General features: G+C 43.3%; 1 protein-coding gene across 1 annotated transcript; it reads right to left on the minus strand.

Annotated features, from left to right (window-relative positions):
- Nucleotides 1-12,864: 12,864 nt before the first annotated feature.
- On the minus strand, nt 12,865-15,452 carry LOC139285094 (chymotrypsin B). The gene is made up of 7 exons (XM_070905586.1): nt 15,401-15,452; nt 14,720-14,823; nt 14,535-14,614; nt 14,073-14,154; nt 13,816-13,996; nt 13,134-13,267; nt 12,865-13,026 (listed from the first exon to the last, which is right to left on the minus strand). The coding sequence occupies exons 1-7, from the start codon at nt 15,450-15,452 to the stop codon at nt 12,865-12,867; spliced, it is 795 nt and encodes a 264-aa protein (XP_070761687.1).
- Nucleotides 15,453-22,807: the final 7,355 nt, after the last annotated feature.

Here is a 22,807-nt window from a genome sequence, read left to right on the forward strand (position 1 = left end):
AACGTGTCCAAAGTGATGCCTTCAGGTGTCTTGTTTTGTATGACTAACAGTCCAATCACAAAGAGATTCAAAATATTGCGAATATAAAGAGAAAAAAATGTTGTATTGTATGATGGTAAGAAACCTAGAGTGTTTGTATCAAACCACATGTTGTACGTTTTGATTTGTTTCTTTAAACAACTGCAATACAAAACCTTTAATCAGAATAATATTAACTCAAAATTGAGCGTGGAGCTGAGACAACATTATACAGAATATATAAGATAAATACACAAATAATTACACAAACAAAAAGCTAAACTTTATTTGTGTAGCACATTTCATTCCATGTGGAAGCACAATGTGCTGCACAGAACTCGAGCTACCACAGAAGTTGCAGCCACAAACACTATGTGGATAGTGTAAAAATACAACATTAAACAGGCCCATAAATAGCACATGTGAGTTAAAACCATTAAGAAAGTAAGAATACTAAAAAACAAATATATCAAAATACCTTTACAAGAAAATAAAAAAGATTAAGACCAGCAACCGACCAGTAAACCAGTAAAGCAGACTACTGAAAGGCGCGGCTAAAAAGAAATGTTTTCAGTTTAGTTTTAAAAGACGATAGCATTGGAGCACACCTAACATGACTGGGTAAGGTGCTCCAGTGGCTTGGAGCATAAAAACTAAAGGCAGTTTCACCAATTTTCTTGGAGACCCGGGGAATAATCAAGCAGCCTGGTCCAGGTGACCTGAGGGGTCTAACTGGTTCATAGCTCACAAGCATGTCAGAAAGATATTGGGGTTCCAGACCATGTTGGGCCTTAAAAACAAGCTTTGAAATTTTAAAATCAATTCTAAGACCACTTAACTAAGGTTAAGGAACAAGACTACGCCTCTCACACTCACTAATCCAGTAACCTGTGCCTCTCTAATTCAGTCACCCATGCACACATACAAAGGTGTGTCTAACACCTTCTCTCCCATTTGTCTCAGTTCTCACGACTGTTCTTTTGTACTCAGACTCACACAAGTTACTTGAATTATACTTAACAGTTAGATTTGCTTACCTCACCATGGACAATGAGCTGGTTCTCAACTCCTCGGACAAAAATCTGTTTGATGATCAATCCGTGGTCTTTGAATCTCCTTTATTCATAGTCGCCCCCTGTTTGACATAACCAGCCGCTTAGCCATCACGTCCATGCGCCGTCTTCCATATTGCTCGGTGAGCACCATCCATTACTCTCCGTCCAGTAGCCCCCCCCCTTCCAGCTAACATGCAGCTGTCAGCGCGTGACCCGCTTCCTTGAGGCGTAGACAGGAGAGGAAGGCCCGTCAACTGGACCTGACATTGGTTGTGGAGAAAGTTGCAACTTGAAATGTAGCAATCGAAGTCATTGAAATTGTTGCAGACAATTCTGCTGCCTTGATTAAAAAAAAGTGGAGGGGACTAGCTACAGTATGTACACAAACTATGACATATACCCCCAGTGACACGAGAGGTCAGTAAATGGTCAGGCCAATCAGAGGCTGCCCACATGACGGAGTCTGGAGCATGTTCCAGGACCTCACCATCGATGTCACAGATGACGTTGAAGGGCTGCATTTTGTATATACTATACCTATACACACAGGACTGTGTAGCCACATTCAACTTCAACACCATCATCAAGTTTGCTAACGACACAGCTTGTGCCCTCTTCAAACATGCTGGTGGAGAGAGTTCTGGTACTTTTTTTCACTCTGGAATTACTTTCATTCAAACATCGGACAGTCACGCAGCAACTTCTGGGCCGCTTTGTTTACTCTAGTGATCAGCTGATCGCTCTGAAGCCGGCCGGCTTGGAGACCAGATTATTGGAGATCCCCGCTGAAGTCTGGAGAAAAACACGCAGAGGATGCAGAGGGGGAACGAAGCGACAAGGGAAGAGAGTTGGGTCGAGACAGCAGAGGCTTATGGAGAAAAGGAGATATAAGCCGTGTCTCCCCTCTCTCATCATGGGCAACGTGAGATCGTTGGCAAACAAGATGGACGAGCTAACGGCGCTGGCCAGGAGTCAGAGGGAGTACCGGAAGTGTAGTTTAATGTGCTTTACGGAGACATGGCTGCACCAGGACATTCCCGATGACAACGTCTCCATCGACGGCTTTCAGACCGTCCGGGCCAACAGGGATTGCACCGGGAGCGGTAAGCGTAAAGGAGGGGGCCTTGCCGTTCTCGTTAACAACCGGTGGCGCAATGCTGTATGCTAACGTTAAGGATGCATACAGCTCCTCTCCCCTCCCCCCTCTGGGTAGGTCAGACCACAACCTAGTGCACCTCAACCCCTGTTATGTGCCTCTAGTCAAGAGCCAGCCTGCGACCACGAGGACAGTGAGGAGATGGTCGGAGGAGGCTTATGAGACACTTCAGGGATGTTTTGAGGTGACTGACTGGCAGGCACTCTGTGAGCCGCATGGAGAGGACATTGATGGGCTCACAGAGTGCATCATGGATTACATCAACTTCTGTGTGGACTCCACTGTCCCAGCAAGGACTGTCCATTGTTATTCTAACAACAAGCCATGGGTGACAAAGGACATCAAGGCCATACTGAACAAAAAGAAGAGGGCCATCAGAGCTGGCAACAGAGACGAGGTGAGAACAATCCAGGGGGAACTGAAGGTGAAGATCAGGGAGGCCAAGGAGAAGTACAGGAGGAAGCTGGAGTGGAAACTCCAGCAGAACAACACAAGAGAGGTCTGGAGTGGAATGAGGACCATCACGGGTTACAAGCCGACCAACAACAGAGGAGCTGAAGGCAGCGTGGACCGAGCCAATGAACTGAATCTGTTTTTCAAAAGATTTGACTCTGTGGGCCCTGCTCAACCCCCCCATGACTCTTCTGCTGTCTGCCTCCAACCTTCACCTATTCCACTCCCCCCCCCCCCCCCCTCCTGTTCTTCACAGCCCCCCACCCCCCTGTGAGAGCTTTCCTCTTCAACGGCACTGACGGCACTCTTCAACCTGACGACACCACCCCTCCCCCACTGGTCATCTCTACAGTGTGCTTCACTGCTGACCATGTTAGGAGACAGCTGATGAGACTCCACTCCAGCAAGGCTGCAGGCCCTGATGATGTCAGCCCCAGGGTGCTTAAAGCCTGTGCCCCCCAGCTATGTGGAGTACTTCACCATGTCTTCAACATGAGCCTGAGTCTTCAGAGGGTCCCCATGCTGTGGAAGACGCCCTGCCTCGTTCCTGTGCCGAAGACGCCGCGACCCTGTGGCTCCAAGGACTACAGACCCGTGGCACTGACCTCCCACATCATGAAGACCCTGGAGAGACTCGTCCTGGGACCCCCTTCAGTTCGCCTACCAGCCCCGACTTGGAGTGGAGGATGCCATCATCTACCTGCTCAACTGCGTCTACGCCCACCTGGATAAGCCAGCAAGCACTGTGAGAGTCATGTTTTTTGACTTCTCCAGTGCGTTCAACACCATCTGTCCGGCTCTACTGGGTGAGAAGCTGACGGAGATGCAGGTGGATGCCCCGCTAGTGTCCTTGATTGTCAACTACCTGACTGGCAGACCACAGTATGTGCGCTTACAACACTGTGTGTCAGACAGAGTGGACAGCAACACCGGGGCCCCGCAGGGGACTGTCCTCTCTCCCTTCCACTTCACCATCTACACCACGGACTTCAGCTACTGCACTGAGACCTGCCATCTTCAGAAGTTTTCTGACGACTCAGCAATAGTTGGATGTATCAGCAAGGGTGATGAGGAGGAGTACAGGGCTGCTGTGGACAACTTTGTCGCATGGTGCGAGCAGAACCATCTGCAGCTCAACGTGACAAAGACAAAGGAGCTGACTGTGGATCTGAGGAGGACCAAGGCACCGATGACCCCTGTTTCCATCCTGGGGGTCAGTGTGGACATTGTAGAGGATTACAAGTACCCGGGAGTTCACATAGACAATAAACTGGACTGGGTAAAGAACACTAATGCCCTCTACAGGAAGGGCCAGAGCCGTCTCTATTTTCTGAGGCGGCTGAGGTCCTTCAACCTCTGCCGGACTATGCTGAGGATGTTTTATGAGTCTGTGGTGGCCAGTGCTATCCTCTATGCCGTTGCATGCTGGGGCAGCAGGCTGAGGGTGGTGGACTCCAACAGACTAAACAAACTGATCCGCAAGGCCAGTGACGTTGTGGGGGTGGAGCTGGACTCTCTGACGGTGGTGTCAGAGAGGAGGATGCTGTCTAAGCTGCGGGGCATCTTGGACAATGTCTCACATCCTCTCTATGACGTATTGGTCGGACACAAGAGTACCTTCAGTGGGAGACTCATTCCTCCCAAATGCGACACAGGAAATCGTTCCTGCCTGTGGCCATCAAACTGTTCAACTCCTCCCTCTGAGTGTCAGACACTCAGGAAGAGACTGGAAATCTGGACCTACTTCACCTGTTCATATACTACCTCACTATTTATTCTTAAATGTTTAAGTGCAATACATATATAGTCATACACTTCAGTGCAATACATACATACATATACATGTATACATATACATTGTTATTGTATTTATTTCTTACTACATTGTTCACTTAAATACTGTAAATGTGTATATCTTTTATTTTCTATTTCTTATTTTTATATTTTGTACATACTTTTAGTTCTAAATTATGCTACTTTCTACTCTTGAATGGGAGCACCGGTACTGTACAATTTCCCCCCAGGGATCAATAAAGTATTTCTGATTCTGATTTTGGTGGGCCTGATCACAGATAACAATGGAAAGTAAACCTGAAGGAAGTAGAGGACCTGACCTGCTTGTGTCAGGACCACAAATAATAATCTTATAAAGAGTATGGCCTAGACCTGCTCTATATGAAAAGTGCCCTGAGATAACGTCTGCTGTGATTTGGCACTATATAAATAAAATAAAATTGAATTGAACAACCTACTCCAGATTGTCAGCAAGATTAAGGAGCTGATAGTGGACTTTGGGATGAAGGAGGGAAGGAACTTGGTGGAGAGGGTGGACATCACAAAGGGCCTGACCTGGGTGCTGCATACTGACTTGTGAGAAGGTGAGAAAAGCAAGGCAGAGACTATTTCACTTCAGACACTTAAGGACATTCTGGCTATCCCCTCAAATACTAAGGAATCCCAGACCACACCATCAAAATTCTTGACTGCTGGACTTCCCAAGCATACCATGGCAACATCCACGGAAAACTCAGTGACATCCAAAGAGCCCATTCTCACCTACTCCAGTGAAGGTAAATTTGGGGGACGATGAAGTAGTAAGCTTGACCCCCGGTTTCCTTGCCACTCGTCATGACTCCCCTCGACCATCTTCATCCCTCCCCTCAACCCCTTTTCATCCCTTGTGTCCTTGTTGTGGATCAGTGTGTCCATGTTGTGGATCGGTGTGTTCATGTTGTGGATCAGTGTGTCCATGTTGTGGATCGGTGTGTCCATGTTGTGGATCAGTGTTCATGTTGTGGATCAGTATGTCCATGTTGTGGATCAGTGTTCATGTTGTGGATCGGTGTGTTCATGTTGTGGATCAGTTACGGTCCACTCCCGCTCCCTCCAACGTCACCCTCAGCAGTGCTGGCTGGATGGTGTTGAAGGCACTGGAGAAGTCAAAGAACATGATCCTCACAGTGCTTCCAGTGTTTTCCAGGTGGGAAAGGGATCTGTGTCCGATTCTGGGAAGGTAAGCAAACTGGAGGGGGTCCAGCATTGTGCTCACCAGGGGTCGCAGGTGTTTGAGGATGATCCTCTCCATTGTCTTCATAAGGTGAAGGGGAGTTGGGTGGGGTGGGGGGAGTTGTGGACTGGTGACAGTCTGGTGTTAATAAGAAGGGGGACGAGCAGGGGGGGTGGAGTGGAGGGCAGCTGTGCGTGTTCAGTGTGTTCATGTTGTGTATCAGTGTGTATGTTTTGTATCAGTGTGTTCATGTTGTGGATCAGTGTGTATGTTGTGTATCAGTGTGTCCATGTTGTGGATCAGTGTGTCCATGTTGTGTATCAGTGTGTATGTTGTGGATCAGTATTCATGTTATGGATCAGTGTGTCCATGTTGTGTATCAGTGTGTATATTGTGGATCAGTGTGTATGTTGTGTATCAGTGTATATGTTGTGTATCAGTGTGTTCATGTTGTGGATCAGTGTGTATGTTGTGTATCAGTGTGTTCATGTTGTGGATCAGTGTATATGTTGTGGATCAGTGTGTCCATGTTGTGGATCAGTGTGTCCATGTTGTGTATCAGTGTGTCCATGTTGTGTATCAGTGTGTTCATGTTGTGGATCAGTGTGTATGTTGTGTATCAGTGTGTCCATGTTGTGGATCAGTGTGTCCATGTTGTGTATCAGTGTGTATGTTGTGGATCAGTATTCATGTTATGGATCAGTGTGTCCATGTTGTGTATCAGTGTGTATATTGTGGATCAGTGTGTATGTTGTGTATCAGTGTATATGTTGTGTATCAGTGTGTTCATGTTGTGGATCAGTGTGTATGTTGTGTATCAGTGTGTTCATGTTGTGGATCAGTGTATATGTTGTGGATCAGTGTGTCCATGTTGTGGATCAGTGTGTCCATGTTGTGTATCAGTGTGTCCATGTTGTGTATCAGTGTGTTCATGTTGTGGATCAGTGTGTATGTTGTGTATCAGTGTGTCCATGTTGTGTATCAGTGTGGATCAGTATTCATGTTGTGGATCAGTGTTCATGTTGTTTATCAGTGTGTATGTTGTGGATCAGTGTGTCCATGTTGTGTATCAGTGTGTTCATGTTGTGTATCAGTGTGTCCATGTTGTGTATCAGTGTGTATGTTGTGGATCAGTATTCATGTTATGGATCAGTGTGTCCATGTTGTGTATCAGTGTGTATATTGTGGATCAGTGTGTATGTTGTGTATCAGTGTATATGTTGTGTATCAGTGTGTTCATGTTGTGGATCAGTGTGTATGTTGTGTATCAGTGTATATGTTGTGTATCAGTGTGTTCATGTTGTGGATCAGTGTGTATGTTGTGTATCAGTGTGTCCATGTTGTGGATCAGTGTGTCCATGTTGTGTATCAGTGTGTATGTTGTGGATCAGTATTCATGTTATGGATCAGTGTGTCCATGTTGTGTATCAGTGTGTATATTGTGGATCAGTGTGTATGTTGTGTATCAGTGTATATGTTGTGTATCAGTGTGTTCATGTTGTGGATCAGTGTGTATGTTGTGTATCAGTGTATATGTTGTGTATCAGTGTGTTCATGTTGTGGATCAGTGTGTCCATGTTGTGTATCAGTGTGTCCATGTTGTGTATCAGTGTGTTCATGTTGTGGATCAGTGTGTATGTTGTGTATCAGTGTGTCCATGTTGTTGATCAGTGTGGATCAGTATTCATGTTGTGGATCAGTATTCATGTTGTTTATCAGTGTGTATGTTGTGGATCAGTGTGTCCATGTTGTGTATCAGTGTGTTCATGTTGTGTATCAGTGTATATGTTGTGTATCAGTGTGTATGTTGTGTATCAGTGTGTCCATGTTGTGTATCAGTGTGTCCATGTTGTATATCAGTGTGTTCATGTTATGTATCAGTGTGTTCATGTTGTGGTTCAGTGTGTTCATGTTGTGTATCAGTGTATATGTTGTGTATCAGTGTGTATGTTGTGTATCAGTGTGTCCATGTTGTGTATCAGTGTGTCCATGTTGTATATCAGTGTGTTCATGTTATGTATCAGTGTGTTCATGTTGTGGATCAGTGTGTCCATGTTGTGGATCGGTGTGTTCATGTTGTGTATCAGTGTATATGTTTTTGGTACCGGGACCACGCAGGAAGTCTTCCACAGGGCCGGGACTTTTTCCAGACCGAGGCTCATGTTGAACATGTGCATGACCACCCCACAGAGCTGGTCTGCACAATCCTTGAGGCCTTGGGGCTGATTCCATCCGGCCCCAAGGCCTTTCTCACCTTGATGGATCTCAGCTCCCTTCTCACCTGGTGGGGGGTGACAGGGGTGGGGGGGGGTGGGGGGAGTTGTGGACTGGTGACAGTCTGGTGTTAATAAGGAGGGGGACGAGCACGGGGGTGGAGTGGAGGGCAGCTGTGTGTGTTCAGTGTGTTCATGTTGTCGATCAGTATTCATGTTGTGGATCAGTGTGTTCATGTTGTGGATCAGTGTGTATGTTGTGTATCAGTGTGTTCATGTTTTGGATCAGTGTGTCAATGTTGTGTATCAGTGTGTTCATGTTTTGGATCAGTGTATATGTTGTGTATCAGTGTGTATGTTGTGGATCAGTGTGTCCATGTTGTGGATCAGTGTGTTCATGTTGTGTATCAGTATTCATGTTGTGTATCAGTGTGTTCATGTTGTGTATCAGTGTGTCCATGTTCTGTATCAGTGTGTTCATGTTGTGTATCAATGTGTTCATGTTATGGATCAGTGTGTATGTTGTGTATCAGTGTGTTCATGTTTTGGATCAGTGTGTCAATGTTGTGTATCAGTGTGTTCATGTTTTGGATCAGTATTCATGTTGTGTATCAGTGTGTTCATGTTGTGTATCAGTGTGTCCATGTTCTGTATCAGTGTGTTAATGTTGTGTATCAGTGTATATGTTGTGTATCAGTGTGTATGTTGTGGATCAGTGTGTCCATGTTGTGGATCAGTGCGTTCATGTTGTGTATCAGTGTATATGTTGTGTATCAGTGTGTATGTTGTGGATCAGTGTGTCCATGTTGTGGATCAGTGTGTTCATGTTGTGTATCAGTGTGTTCATGTTATGGATCAGTGTGTATGTTGTGTATCAGTGTGTTCATGTTTTGGATCAGTGTGTCCATGTTGTGTATCAGTGTGTTCATGTTGTGTATCAGTGTGTCCATGTTGTGTATCAGTGTGTATGTTGTGGATCAGTATTCATGTTATGGATCAGTGTGTCCATGTTGTGTATCAGTGTGTATATTGTGGATCAGTGTGTATGTTGTGTATCAGTGTATATGTTGTGTATCAGTGTGTTCATGTTGTGGATCAGTGTGTATGTTGTGTATCAGTGTATATGTTGTGTATCAGTGTGTTCATGTTGTGGATCAGTGTGTATGTTGTGTATCAGTGTGTCCATGTTGTGGATCAGTGTGTCCATGTTGTGTATCAGTGTGTATGTTGTGGATCAGTATTCATGTTATGGATCAGTGTGTCCATGTTGTGTATCAGTGTGTATATTGTGGATCAGTGTGTATGTTGTGTATCAGTGTATATGTTGTGTATCAGTGTGTTCATGTTGTGGATCAGTGTGTATGTTGTGTATCAGTGTATATGTTGTGTATCAGTGTGTTCATGTTGTGGATCAGTGTGTCCATGTTGTGTATCAGTGTGTCCATGTTGTGTATCAGTGTGTTCATGTTGTGGATCAGTGTGTATGTTGTGTATCAGTGTGTCCATGTTGTTGATCAGTGTGGATCAGTATTCATGTTGTGGATCAGTATTCATGTTGTTTATCAGTGTGTATGTTGTGGATCAGTGTGTCCATGTTGTGTATCAGTGTGTTCATGTTGTGTATCAGTGTATATGTTGTGTATCAGTGTGTATGTTGTGTATCAGTGTGTCCATGTTGTGTATCAGTGTGTCCATGTTGTATATCAGTGTGTTCATGTTATGTATCAGTGTGTTCATGTTGTGGTTCAGTGTGTTCATGTTGTGTATCAGTGTATATGTTGTGTATCAGTGTGTATGTTGTGTATCAGTGTGTCCATGTTGTGTATCAGTGTGTCCATGTTGTATATCAGTGTGTTCATGTTATGTATCAGTGTGTTCATGTTGTGGATCAGTGTGTCCATGTTGTGGATCGGTGTGTTCATGTTGTGTATCAGTGTATATGTTTTTGGTACCGGGACCACGCAGGAAGTCTTCCACAGGGCCGGGACTTTTTCCAGACCGAGGCTCATGTTGAACATGTGCATGACCACCCCACAGAGCTGGTCTGCACAATCCTTGAGGCCTTGGGGCTGATTCCATCCGGCCCCAAGGCCTTTCTCACCTTGATGGATCTCAGCTCCCTTCTCACCTGGTGGGGGGTGACAGGGGTGGGGGGGGGGTGGGGGGAGTTGTGGACTGGTGACAGTCTGGTGTTAATAAGGAGGGGGACGAGCACGGGGGTGGAGTGGAGGGCAGCTGTGTGTGTTCAGTGTGTTCATGTTGTCGATCAGTATTCATGTTGTGGATCAGTGTGTTCATGTTGTGGATCAGTGTGTATGTTGTGTATCAGTGTGTTCATGTTTTGGATCAGTGTGTCAATGTTGTGTATCAGTGTGTTCATGTTTTGGATCAGTGTATATGTTGTGTATCAGTGTGTATGTTGTGGATCAGTGTGTCCATGTTGTGGATCAGTGTGTTCATGTTGTGTATCAGTATTCATGTTGTGTATCAGTGTGTTCATGTTGTGTATCAGTGTGTCCATGTTCTGTATCAGTGTGTTCATGTTGTGTATCAATGTGTTCATGTTATGGATCAGTGTGTATGTTGTGTATCAGTGTGTTCATGTTTTGGATCAGTGTGTCAATGTTGTGTATCAGTGTGTTCATGTTTTGGATCAGTATTCATGTTGTGTATCAGTGTGTTCATGTTGTGTATCAGTGTGTCCATGTTCTGTATCAGTGTGTTAATGTTGTGTATCAGTGTATATGTTGTGTATCAGTGTGTATGTTGTGGATCAGTGTGTCCATGTTGTGGATCAGTGCGTTCATGTTGTGTATCAGTGTATATGTTGTGTATCAGTGTGTATGTTGTGGATCAGTGTGTCCATGTTGTGGATCAGTGTGTTCATGTTGTGTATCAGTGTGTTCATGTTATGGATCAGTGTGTATGTTGTGTATCAGTGTGTTCATGTTTTGGATCAGTGTGTCAATGTTGTGTATCAGTGTGTCCATGTTCTTTATCAGTGTGCTCATGTTGTGTATCAGTGTGTATGTTGTGGATCAGTGTGTCCATGTTGTGGTTCAGTGTGTTCATGTTGTGGATCAGTGTGTCCATGTTGTGGTTCAGTGTGTTCATGTTGTGGATCAGTGTGTCCATGTTGTGGTTCAGTGTGTTCATGTTGTGGATCAGTGTTCATGTGTTTTCAGTGTGTAGAAGGTCACATGTTTGGAACATGTGTGTGTTTCCCAGCAGCAGAGTTTTTATCAGCAGCAGTTCAACCTGATCGTTTCTCACATGTTGCATCATGACCTTCACCTGCAGAGAAAGTCATGAATAAAGAAACCGTCTGAATATTTATGAATTATACATAAGGTGTGTTCATCATGTGTCATCATGTGTCAATAATGACTTATTATATACACATAAAATGTTATATATGTGTGTATTTATGTATATATACACACATATATATATATATACAGTATATATATATATATGTATATATATATATATGTACACACACATATACAGGTCTACTCCCACAATCATGTGACTGCTTATATTATTAATATTATCTGGCCTGTTTGATTTTATGCAAAATGCTTTTATTGTGAAGATTTGAGTAACTTTTGTTCAGAAAAGATTTATATAATATATATATATCACTTACCTACTTTAACATTTATAATTCTGTGATAGTTGTCTTGATTATAATATTTGTCCATTTTGTCCATCCGTCGTTATAAATGAGCATTTTTCCGATGGGAAGCCTCATCTCTTCACAATAATAGCCTCTTCAATGAGAAATTGAATAATGAGGCAAGAAAATTGAAATCAATAAAACGTGTTCGTGCTGTTAGAAGAGTTGTTGATATACAGCAGGTTGGATGTTGTAGAGAAGCAGCTGCTATTTTAATGAATTGAATTTCATATTTTATTGTTTTTATTCTTTTGGTGAGGTATCTTCATAATCTCTTTTTTAATCTGACCAGCACAATCTTATTTCTGTTTTATCTAATTTAATGTGTTTGTGAGTTGTGTTACTGGTCTGTGTAATAAATATGTGCACATACAGCCGAAGCTTTCTGTCATCAAGAAAACACTAAAATTAAGATGATGTCATCAGTCATATGATGATGTTGAATAGTTAAAGAGGTCAAAGGTCACGGCTATCTGTAATAACAGACAGTAAGCAGCATCAGCCCTCTGAATATGAAGCCTTATTGAATTCTTGTTTGTTGTTTTAGTTATTTTTTATTTTCTGACATTCTTTTGTCAAAATCTCTGAAATTACACACAAACTGCCTCAAGATATGATATGAATGAGTTGTTCTACAGCATGTTAACAGTTTAGACAAAATAAGATGAGGAGTCAATAAATAAAACAGAAAATGGACAGGAAACAGGCTCAGGATCAGCGACTCACAGCCAGAGACATTACAGATTATTTGTATGAGGCTGCTGCCCTGACAGTAAAGGATCCTGGTACTGGTCCTGGATCAGCTCTGGTTCAGTTTGGGTCAGAGTGTTTGAGAACTAAACTGAAAACAGACTTTATTGATCTGTCAGATATTCACACTGCGATAAAAAAGAGCATCTCATCTGTATATTGCTTCATAAAGTCATGATCACATGGTAGAATTTGTAATGTTTGATTTGGCTCCACCTGTGGGTCTTTCTTCCCTCTACATTTGTTTATGTGTAACACTAATTCACATCTGTAAATGTAAATAATTACTATCCAATAAAGGCGTAAACCCCCCACAAATTGAAACAAATAATCTTTCAGTTTAAGCTGGAGACCGTCCCTCCACTGTCGACTCTCAGCATTGTGCTTAATTCTAGGACACAAAGTCAAAAAAACACATCAGTGATGTTCAGTGTTTTTATTATCTGTCACACACTCTGATGTGGGTTGCCGGGTAGGGTCAGGGGGTTGGGAGGGTCGGGGGGTTTGTGGATTGCAGCTTAGCTTCTGGGCGTTTAGTTGGCAGCGAGAATCTGGTCGACCCAGCCACGGAGCTCGGTGACGCGGGCGTAGACGGCAGGAGTGGAGGTGGAGCAACGGCTGCTTCCCCAAGACACGATACCGACCAGAGTCCAGGCGGTGTCCTTCTGACAGACCAGAGGACCGCCAGAGTCGCCCTGAAAACACAGAAACAAACAATAAAGAAGTGTGACAAACAAAAACAGTGAAGTTTTGAAATGAAGAATTTGCAATTTGTGAGACAGGCAGGTGGGCAGGGCCTCACCATGCAGGAAGTGGCTCCGGCTCCTCCAGCACAGATCATCACGTCGGAGATGTTGCTGCCCCAGTGTCTCTTGCACTGCTCATTGGACAGCAGGGGCAGGGCAGCCTGCTGCAGCTTGTTGGGAGTACCGGGAGCTGTGGGGGACAGTCAACGCAAAACACTCAAACACACTTCCTCCTCCCCCTTCAGAATAAAAGGATTCTAACCTTAACTCAGAGTCTTAAGTAAATCATTCCACACCACAAAGACCTCTGCACTGCAACTGTATGTCATTTTATTCTGTATTAATTTATTTCATTCTGGTTTTCATTGCTTATTTTCTTTGTGTCTGTGTAAAACAACAGAGTTGATTCTGTGTTTGAAATGTGCTTTATAGATAAAGCTGCTGTGCCTCTAATGAAAACAGCTCGTTTGAGAAATAATTTTCATGTAGAAACAAATTAGACATTAGACTGTTTATTAGACTATTAGATTATTGGTCAGTTTACTACAAACCTCTAAAAGAATCAGAAACCAATCAGAGAGGTAATTTCTGGAGACCATGTCTCAGTCGGACATGTGGTAAAGTCTCTAATTTAAATTCCTACATTTTAGTGTCATATAACCATATATAGGTATTTTACATTGTGATAATAACACTAACGGACTGCAATGGGTTCTCAATAAGTCTTTTTTATCTCACCGTTGTAGCGGGTCAGACCCCAGCCGGAGGTGACACAGGTCATGCCGGCGGCGAAGACGTCAGTGGACTCGGCGATGCAGACGGGGGACACGTTAGTGCTCAGGCGGGCGGGGGTGGCCAGCTTGATGAGGGCAATGTCGTTGTTGATGGTGCGGGGGTTCCACTGGGGGTGGGTGAACACCTGGGAGGAGGAGGAGGAGTTAGTTGGGGGAGAATGGTGTGTTCTGAAAGCTGATTGGCTGATGGGTGGTCCTCACCTTGGCGGGCTTCAGCATCTGGACATCCTCGTTGGAGCCGTAGCTCTTATCATGTTCTCCAGCAATCACACGGTGGTAGGTCCTGACAGGAAACAGGAAGTGAGGTTTTAAAGGGCCAGTTCACACAAACACACGTCCTGTTTTCTACCTTTTTTAAACATGAAACTGTTCATCAAACATCATTCATTCATTTCTCTTCTCATCATCAAATCTCATGTTCAGACTCAAACCAGCAGTGATACCAAATGTGGATTAATGCGCCGCTGAAAATAGTCCCCAACAAATGCACTATTTCCTCCTGTTTGTTTGATAAAAACTACAGTAAGCAGCTGTTTGAGGAAATTACTGAGCCTTTTGAAACATGAAACTATACATTTGTGAGGTGTCTTCAGTAGGAACCAATGGGCTGTGAGCTGAGAGCCTCAGACAGGGTTGTGTTTTGTTGTGTAGTGTTCAACAGACCTGACGTTACAGTGAGCGGCGGTCACCACCCAGTTCTCGTTGATCAGAGATCCGCCACAGAAGTGGAAGCCGTTGGATTGCTGAGAGAAAAGCAAACTGAACTCAATCACTGAACAACTCAAGAAGAAGAAGAAGAAGAAGTAAACAGAGCAATTTGTATTTATTTTATTTGTCAGCTGACTCACCTGCAGAGACACCTGCCAGGGCCAGGAATGAGGTACTGCCTCCTCACCGTTGACGATGCGGGCGTAGCCGGTTACCTGGGGGGGGGTGGCGGGGGTGCCGCAGCCTGAGAGGACGACAGGTAACTGACATTAAAGGACTACTCTGCTCTTTTAACCTCAAACTTCATGTTCATTTTGTCTCAGCTATTTGTGCTGATGTCACTGTGAAGCCCTGTGACTCAACATGAAGAAGCCATGAATTCATTTTGTCAGATAAAACACATTGAAATGTCAGCTGTGAAGAAGAATGGACAAAAATGTATTTTAACCCGCAAAGCTCTTAAATCTAAAAAGACAAACCGCTGAACTTTCTGTTGTTGCATGATTCTGATTTCTGATCAAACTGAAAGACGCGTCAGTAACCAGGCACTACATTCTTTACTATTTGTTTCAATGAGGATGAACTTCATTTAGATACAGATACAAACAAGGAGCTCTTTTGGATCAGCAGCTTGTTTTGAATGAGTTGAACCAGCAGGTGAACTTCTCCTGAAAGCTGATGATCTCAGATACAACCTCAATCATAAACTGTAGTTTTTGGTGTTATTACTGTCTGATCTGAACTGAAGATTTAGATGTTTTATAGACTAAACTCATATCCAAACGTCTAAAAATGGATAAAAACATGTGTTTGTGTCTCACCATAGGCAGCGCTGATGAAGGCGAGGCAGGAGACAATCCAGAGGAAGGCCATGGTGATGATGATGATGAGTTGAAGGAGCAAGCTGCTCTTTTATCCCCGAATCCTGACAGGCCTCGGCCAATCAGAACGGTCGGTGGTTGGTCCAGCTCAGCTGTCAGCTGCTTATCAGACCTGAGGCGACGGTGGCATTCTCACGAGTCACACGCCCCAACCTCCAGCTCTCTGATTGGCTGAAAAATCATGTTGTCTGCAGCACACAGACGCCAGTCAGCACGTTTTTATCCAAACTAAACTTAAAATAAATTCACCTGAAATTCTCCCAATAGAAATTAGATGTATCTAATTTGTCTAAGTGTCTCTGTGTAAGCGTTTGGGCCATTCTGTCTTGGTTTTCCAGGACCACATCTGAGATCAGACGTGGGGCAGTTGAACAGGACCTTATCTTATATCCACTGCCAATGCTGGTTTGCTGTTCACGTCCTGCAGCAGTACCTCCAGTCTTTCCTATGTTTGGAGTCCGGTCTTTAGATTTTCGTTTGGGTATTCTTGACTTTTCTCTCAACTTTTCTTTTCAGTTTATGTGCGTGTACACATGGCCCTATAGTCCCATGTCCTTTTATGGGGATTGGTGTTTACCTGCTAATTACGAAGAATTATAAGAACATAGGTGGAACCATTCTGCAGTTTAAGAACACGCCATGAATGTGACATAGACTTTTCTTAGGACCATTCTCAGATCAGAATCAGAAATACTTTATTGATCCCTGGGGGGAAATTGTATAGTACCCATTCAAGAGTAGAAAGCAGCATAAATTTAGAAATAAAACTATGTACAAAATATAAAAATAAGAAATAGAAAATAAAAATATACACATTTACAATATTCAAGTGAAAAATAAAAGTAAAAATATATACAACAGCAATGAATATGTCTCTCTTTCTCTCTCTCTCTATATATATATATATGTATGTAATGCACATTTAAGAATAAGTAAGTAATAGTGAGGTAGTATGTGTAGAAGCAGGTCCACAGGCAGGAATGATTTCCTGTGGTGCTCCGTTGTACATTTGGGAGGAATGAGTCTCCCACTGAAGGTGCTCTTTTGCCTGACCAGTACGTCATGGAGAGGATGTGAAGCATTGTCTAAGATGACCCGCAGCTCCTCTCTGACACCACCGTCAGAGAGTCCAGCTCCACCCCCACAACATCACTGGCCTTACGTATCAGTTTATTGAGTCTGTTGGAGTCCGCCACCCTCAGCCTGCTGCCCCAGCATGCAACAGCATAGAGGATAGCACTGGCCACCACAGACTCATAGAAAATCCTCAGCATAGTCCGGCAGATGTTGAAGGACCTCAACCGCCTCAGAAAATAGAGACGGCTCTGGCCCTTCCTGTAGAGGGCATTAGTGTTCTTTACCCAGTCCAGTTTATTGTCAATGTGAACTCCCAGGTACTTGAAATCCTCTACAATGTCCACACTGACCCCCTGGATGGAAACAGGGGTCATCGGCGTCTTGGTGCTCCTCAGATCCACAGTCAGCTCCTTTGTCTTTGTCACGTTGAGCTGCAGGTGGTTCTGCTCGCACCATGTGACAAAGTTGTCCACAGCAGCCCTGTACTCCTCTTCATCACCCTTACTGATACATCCAACTATTGCTGAGTCATCAGAAACCTTCTGAAGATGGCAGATCTCTGTCCAGTAGCTGAAGTCCGTGGTGTAGATGGTGAGAGGGGACAGTCCCCTGCGGGGCCCCGGTGTTGCTGACCACTCTGTCTGACACACAGTGTTATAAGCACACATACTGTGGTCTTCCAGTCAGATAGTTGACAATCCAGGACACGAGGGGGGCATCCACCTGCTTCTCCGTCAGCTTCTCACCCAGTAGAGCCGGACAGATGGTGTTAAACGCACTGGAGAAGTAAAATAACATGACTCTCACAGTGCTCGCTGGCTTATCCAGGTGGGCATAGATGCGGTTGAGCAGGTAGATGATGGCATCCTCAACTCCAAGTCGGGGCTGATAGGCGAACTGAAGGGAGTCCAAGTGTGGCTTGACCATGGGCCGGCGCTACTCCAGGACGAGTCTCTCCAGGGTCTTCATGATGTGGGAGGTCAGTGCCACCGGTCTGTAGTCCTTGGAGCCACTGGGACGCGGTGTCTTCGGCACAGGAACGAGGCAGGACGTCTTCCACAGCACGGGGACCCTCTGAAGACTCAGGCTCATGTTGAAGAACAAATTTAAGTAAAAACGTCCAACGCCCAATGTTCATTTTACTCATCATTCTGTAACAGAGGCTGTTTGTTGCAAACCTTTTCCTCACATCACAGTTACGCAGCTTTCAAGCTGTATATACATCCAAGTCATATTTCATACACATCTCATCAAAAGAGAGGTATTATTCATTCAGAGTATGTATATCATGTTCAGAGTATGTACACTTTTTCCCATTTGTTCCACTACATGAATTACACCATACCGACGTGCATTTCTGTTTGTATCTTTCATCATTTTGTAAATTAGACAAACATATCTTCTTTGTATGACGTGCCAGTAGTGTAAATCTGTGTCTCATCATTTTCTCACCGAATGAGAGGATTCTATCAAATAACAGTCAGTACATTTCCATCATGATGACAAACAGAATGTACACACACGCACACACAAATATATTTAGACAGCAGCTGTGTTCATGTGTGTGTCAATGTGTGACATGTTGACACACTGATAACACTCTCTGTACAGTCAGCAGACTGTTTGAATGTTGGAATGATTCATGACACATGAACAATGATGTCTACATAAATAACTACACAGATTGAGATGTTCCACATGTTATATATTATTATGTTATTAAAGACAGATGTTCCACATGGAATATATATATCATCAACACAGAATGTTCAACATTAAAGTAACAGGCAAGCACAACTGAGTAACATCTCAGATGGACTTAATAGATTTCACCATAGTTTCCAATTGTTCAGGGTTACTGTTATTTGAAGTTTCAGATCAGTCTGTAGATTTTTCCAAGCGGTCAGTGAAGAAAACATAAAAGCTTTCTTTGCCAATTCACTTCGGACTTTGGGAACAACAAATTTTCTTAAAGAGAAGTAAATAGGAATTTAGGCAAGAATGGCTTTGTAAATGAAAACCAATGACTGAGGCGGCGTGCACATAAAGCAGACCAATTCACTTTCGAATATGCACAATGTTTGCCCCATGAGACACGTTATCCAGCATGTGGAAACAATGAGCAGAGGCATTCATGTACAACACATCACCATAATCAGTAACAGGTAAAAACGGTAACTTTTTTACCTTTTTGTATATATGTTCTTTAGGATAGATACACACTACACGGTGTCTCCTGATGAGTCTATTTTTCACATCTGAGCCTGAGAACCACAGAACAACACGAAAACATCTGTCACACAGAAATTAATTTAAGTTTCTTTATTGTCCTTCAAGCTGACAAACTGACAGAGACTCTGTGATGTTTTCTGGGAAAGACTGAATTATCAGCAGCTGCGCTAGCCACCATGTTCCCCTGCAGCTGGTTAATGATTGATTGACTGACTGAATTTAATTTATTTGGTTAATACAAGTGCAGAATAATTTTGCACAGCAGTAGTTCCATTCATCATGGGTTAAAACACAATAAACCTTAAAAGGCTTTCTATTGTGGTCCTCCAACATACAACTAATGACACACAAAACTAAACATAAAACCATAAAACATACAACACACAGTGACAGAGGGGCTCAGCCTTCATGTTTATATGCAGTTGGCTACTAGTTACTGAGAAACCATCTCCTCAAGGCCACTTTGATGGTATTTGAAGACGCTCTCTGATGTGATCAGTTTTAGGCTTGAAGGGAAATTATTCCATAGTGCAGCAGCAGAATAAAGAAATGTGTTTTTACCATCAAAGTCTTAAAGCCTCACACACAATACAAAACTGCCTCTGTGAGTGTCCTCTGTCAGCAAAAACTAATTCCATAAATACACTGGCACAGTTTTTAAATTATGTTATAAGTAAGAAATATCTAAAGTTGATCCTTTTCTGAAATGCTCAGACTCAACATGTGTAAATGGATGAGGTTTTAACCTGATTCATTTCTTTTGTGCCTTCTGGAGTTTCTTTTGGAGAGGCTGAGATAATCCTTCACACCAGGAGGTGGCAGCAGAACAGAGCCCCTTCCAGGATATGCAGCCCACCTATCTAACAGTGTGGCTTTCCCCGATAAACATTTTATCCTTTAGTTGATCTTCAAAAGAACTTCAAAACCATTGACTCATCAGACACATATTGATCCAGTTCACACCCCAAATGTGTAACACTATTTTTACAGATAACTCAAGTTTCCTATAACCTATAGCTTGTTATCAGAATCTGCCACATTCTGACATTCAGAAGAATCTTACTGAGAGACTGTTCAACCACAGTTTTTTCTTCTTGAGACACTAAAGCACATCATCTGCATATAAAAGCATGTCACTAGAGCAGGCTGAAATCATTAATATACACCACAACCCTGTGGAACTCCACATTCAATAGATCTAATATCAGATAATTTCCCATTTACATCAACAACCCTTGTCAGATAGGATTGACATTAATAAATCTCAGTCTTAAGCTTGCTTAGTAAAACATTTTAATTTGGGTTTTATTGATAATTTCTTTCTTTTTATTGTTTCTTATCTTGTCTTTCTTTTCTTCTCTTTTTTCTTTTGTTCCTTTTTAATTTTCTTTTCATATGTTAATACACTAATATTGACAGATTTATGATTATTAGATATTTCAGCTGTCAAAAACTGATTTTACTTTCGGTATTAACACTTGGTATTAAAGGTTTTGCTCTTAATTATGCTTGTTTTTACTGAAAATGGGTTCATAAAAACTTCAGAAAACTCTTCTCTCTATTTACATCCTTGTGTTGGACAGTGCAGATGTGAAACAACAAAGACTCAACAAAATAAATAATAAAGAAGAAACCTTCATTTTGTTGTAGAGCTTCAGCTCCCACATGTGTATAAAATCAGGATCTCTTTGGGATGAACGCTCCAATCATTCATTTAAGGCTTCAGGAGTTTGAACTCGTCATTTAAGATGGATTTAAAGGACCATCTTTAAAAGGAGTTCATATAAAAGGACTATGAGCAGATTTTAATAATGTTTCTCAGTGTATGAATGAAATGTGAAAGTGTGAGAGTATAATTTTCCCCCGGGGATCAATAAAGTATTTCTGATTCTGATTCTGAATACAGGTTCAGCCCCGCAGAGAAACCTGGAGGTTTGTTCAGGATTAAACTGGTTTTGACTCCTGTAGGTGAACTGGGTGGTGGGTGGACAGGTCATCAGGTCAGAGGTCCATGATATGGATTCAAGGTGCACTCATCTGGGATCTGAGACCTGCATTTAGAGGCCTCACAACATTTCCTCATTATGTTCATAACGAACACTTCACATTCTTTACACAACATATTTGCTGTTGCAGATTATTTGTATGTAAACATATTTTCTAGGAGACAGACTTGCTGCTCTGACAAAGTGTACCTCAGTGATCAGATTTATTCAACTTTATTGTCTTTATCTGCAAGACAAGCGCTGAGGACATCCCAGTCATGAAGGTCCAATAGGTTTGTCCAATTGTCCATCGTTCTCTGAAAAGGAAAAATAAAAATGTTATAAAAGTTTGACTCGTCTCTCTGAGTTTGTTTACAGCTGCTTGTTAAACTTCCTCATTAGTTGGTCAGTCTCATTTTTCTGTCAGTAATTTCATTTGTTCAGCAGTTTCCTTTGTTTCAGGAAGTTTGCAGAAATGAATGTGAAAGAAAAGGAGGCAGATAATAAATGAAACAAGTGAAGCAAACTCACTTCACTGACACATTTCTTTGTCTTGTTTAAAGGAAATCTGAGTTTAGGACTCACTGACTTGTTAATGTGACGATTCTTACAAACAGAAAACAGAGATGACACCTTGTTGTTTTTCCTTGCCACTGTCGCCAAAGTGCTTGCTCATGGTGGGAACTGTTGGGTCTCTGTAATAACATCATAAAGAGTCGGTCTAGACCTGCTCTATTTGTAAAGTGTCATGAGATGACTTTTGTTGTGATTTGGCGCTATATAAATAAAATTGAATTGAATTGAATTGAATACGATAGAAATGGTTGCCAAACTTTATAATATCTATGAGTAGTGCCCCTGGCAGTGTATTTAAGTTGTTCAAGTTTGAGATGGGACATCACCTCCTCCACCCAATGCCTATGAGAGGGGGGTGTAACCTTCTTCCAACTAAGGAGTATTAGACGTCGAGCCAAAAGAGTGGAGAATGCTATAGCCTCAGCCTGGTGTCTAGTTATTGGTGTCTCCTGAGGGACAACCCCAAGTGCGCATGCGCCGACGTGCATGCAGCCTGTTACAGTCGCTCCTGTTTGTTTTCGTCTTTTTCTTACTTTTTCTCCTTTATTTCTTTATTTAACTCAGAACTTTTTTAAGTACTGACTTTTGAAGTTGTGCCCTCTCCAAACATGCTGGTGGAGAGAGTTCTGGTACTTTTTTTCACTCTGGAATTACTTTCATTCAAACATCGGACGGTCGCGCAGCAACTTCTGGGCCGCTTTGTTTACTCCGGAGATCAGCTGATCGCTCTGAAGCCGGCCGGCTTGGAGACCAGATCATCGGAGATCCCCGCTGAAATCTGGAGAAAAACACGCAGAGGATGCAGAGGGGGAACGAAGCGACGAGGGAAGAGAGGTGGGTCGAGACAGCAGAGGTTTATGGAGAAAAGGAGATATAAACCGTGTCTCCCCTCTCTCGTCATGGGCAACGTGAGATCGCTGGCAAACAAGATGGACGAGCTGACGGCGCTGGCCAGGAGTCAGAGGGAGTACCGGGAGTGTAGTTTAATGTGCTTTACGGAGACATGGCTGCACCAGGACATTCCCGACGACAACGTTTCCATCGACGGCTTTCAGACCGTCCGGGCCGACAGGGATTGCACCGGGAGCGGTAAGCGTAAAGGAGGGGGACTTGCCGTTCTCGTGAACAACCGGTGGTGCAATCCTTCCCACATCACCATCAAGGATAGTGTATGTTGCCCGGACATTGAACTGTTGGCTGTTGGACTCAGGCCGTATTATTTGCCCAGGGAATTCTCACATGCCATTGTTGTGACTGTTTACATCCCCCCCTCTGCCAACCCGAAGTCGGCGTGTGACGTCATTCACTCCGCCATAGCCCGTTTACAGACTCAACACCCGAATGCACTCATTGCTATTTCGGGTGACTTCAACCACGTCACCATGGCTAGGACACTTCCCACCTTCACACAGTATGTGAGCTGTCCCACTAGAGAGGAGAGGACCCTGGACTTGCTGTATGCTAACGTTAAGGATGC

This window comes from Enoplosus armatus, chromosome 1 (genome assembly GCF_043641665.1).
Source record: "Enoplosus armatus isolate fEnoArm2 chromosome 1, fEnoArm2.hap1, whole genome shotgun sequence".
In the NCBI taxonomy this organism is placed as follows: Eukaryota; Metazoa; Chordata; class Actinopteri; order Centrarchiformes; family Enoplosidae; genus Enoplosus; species Enoplosus armatus.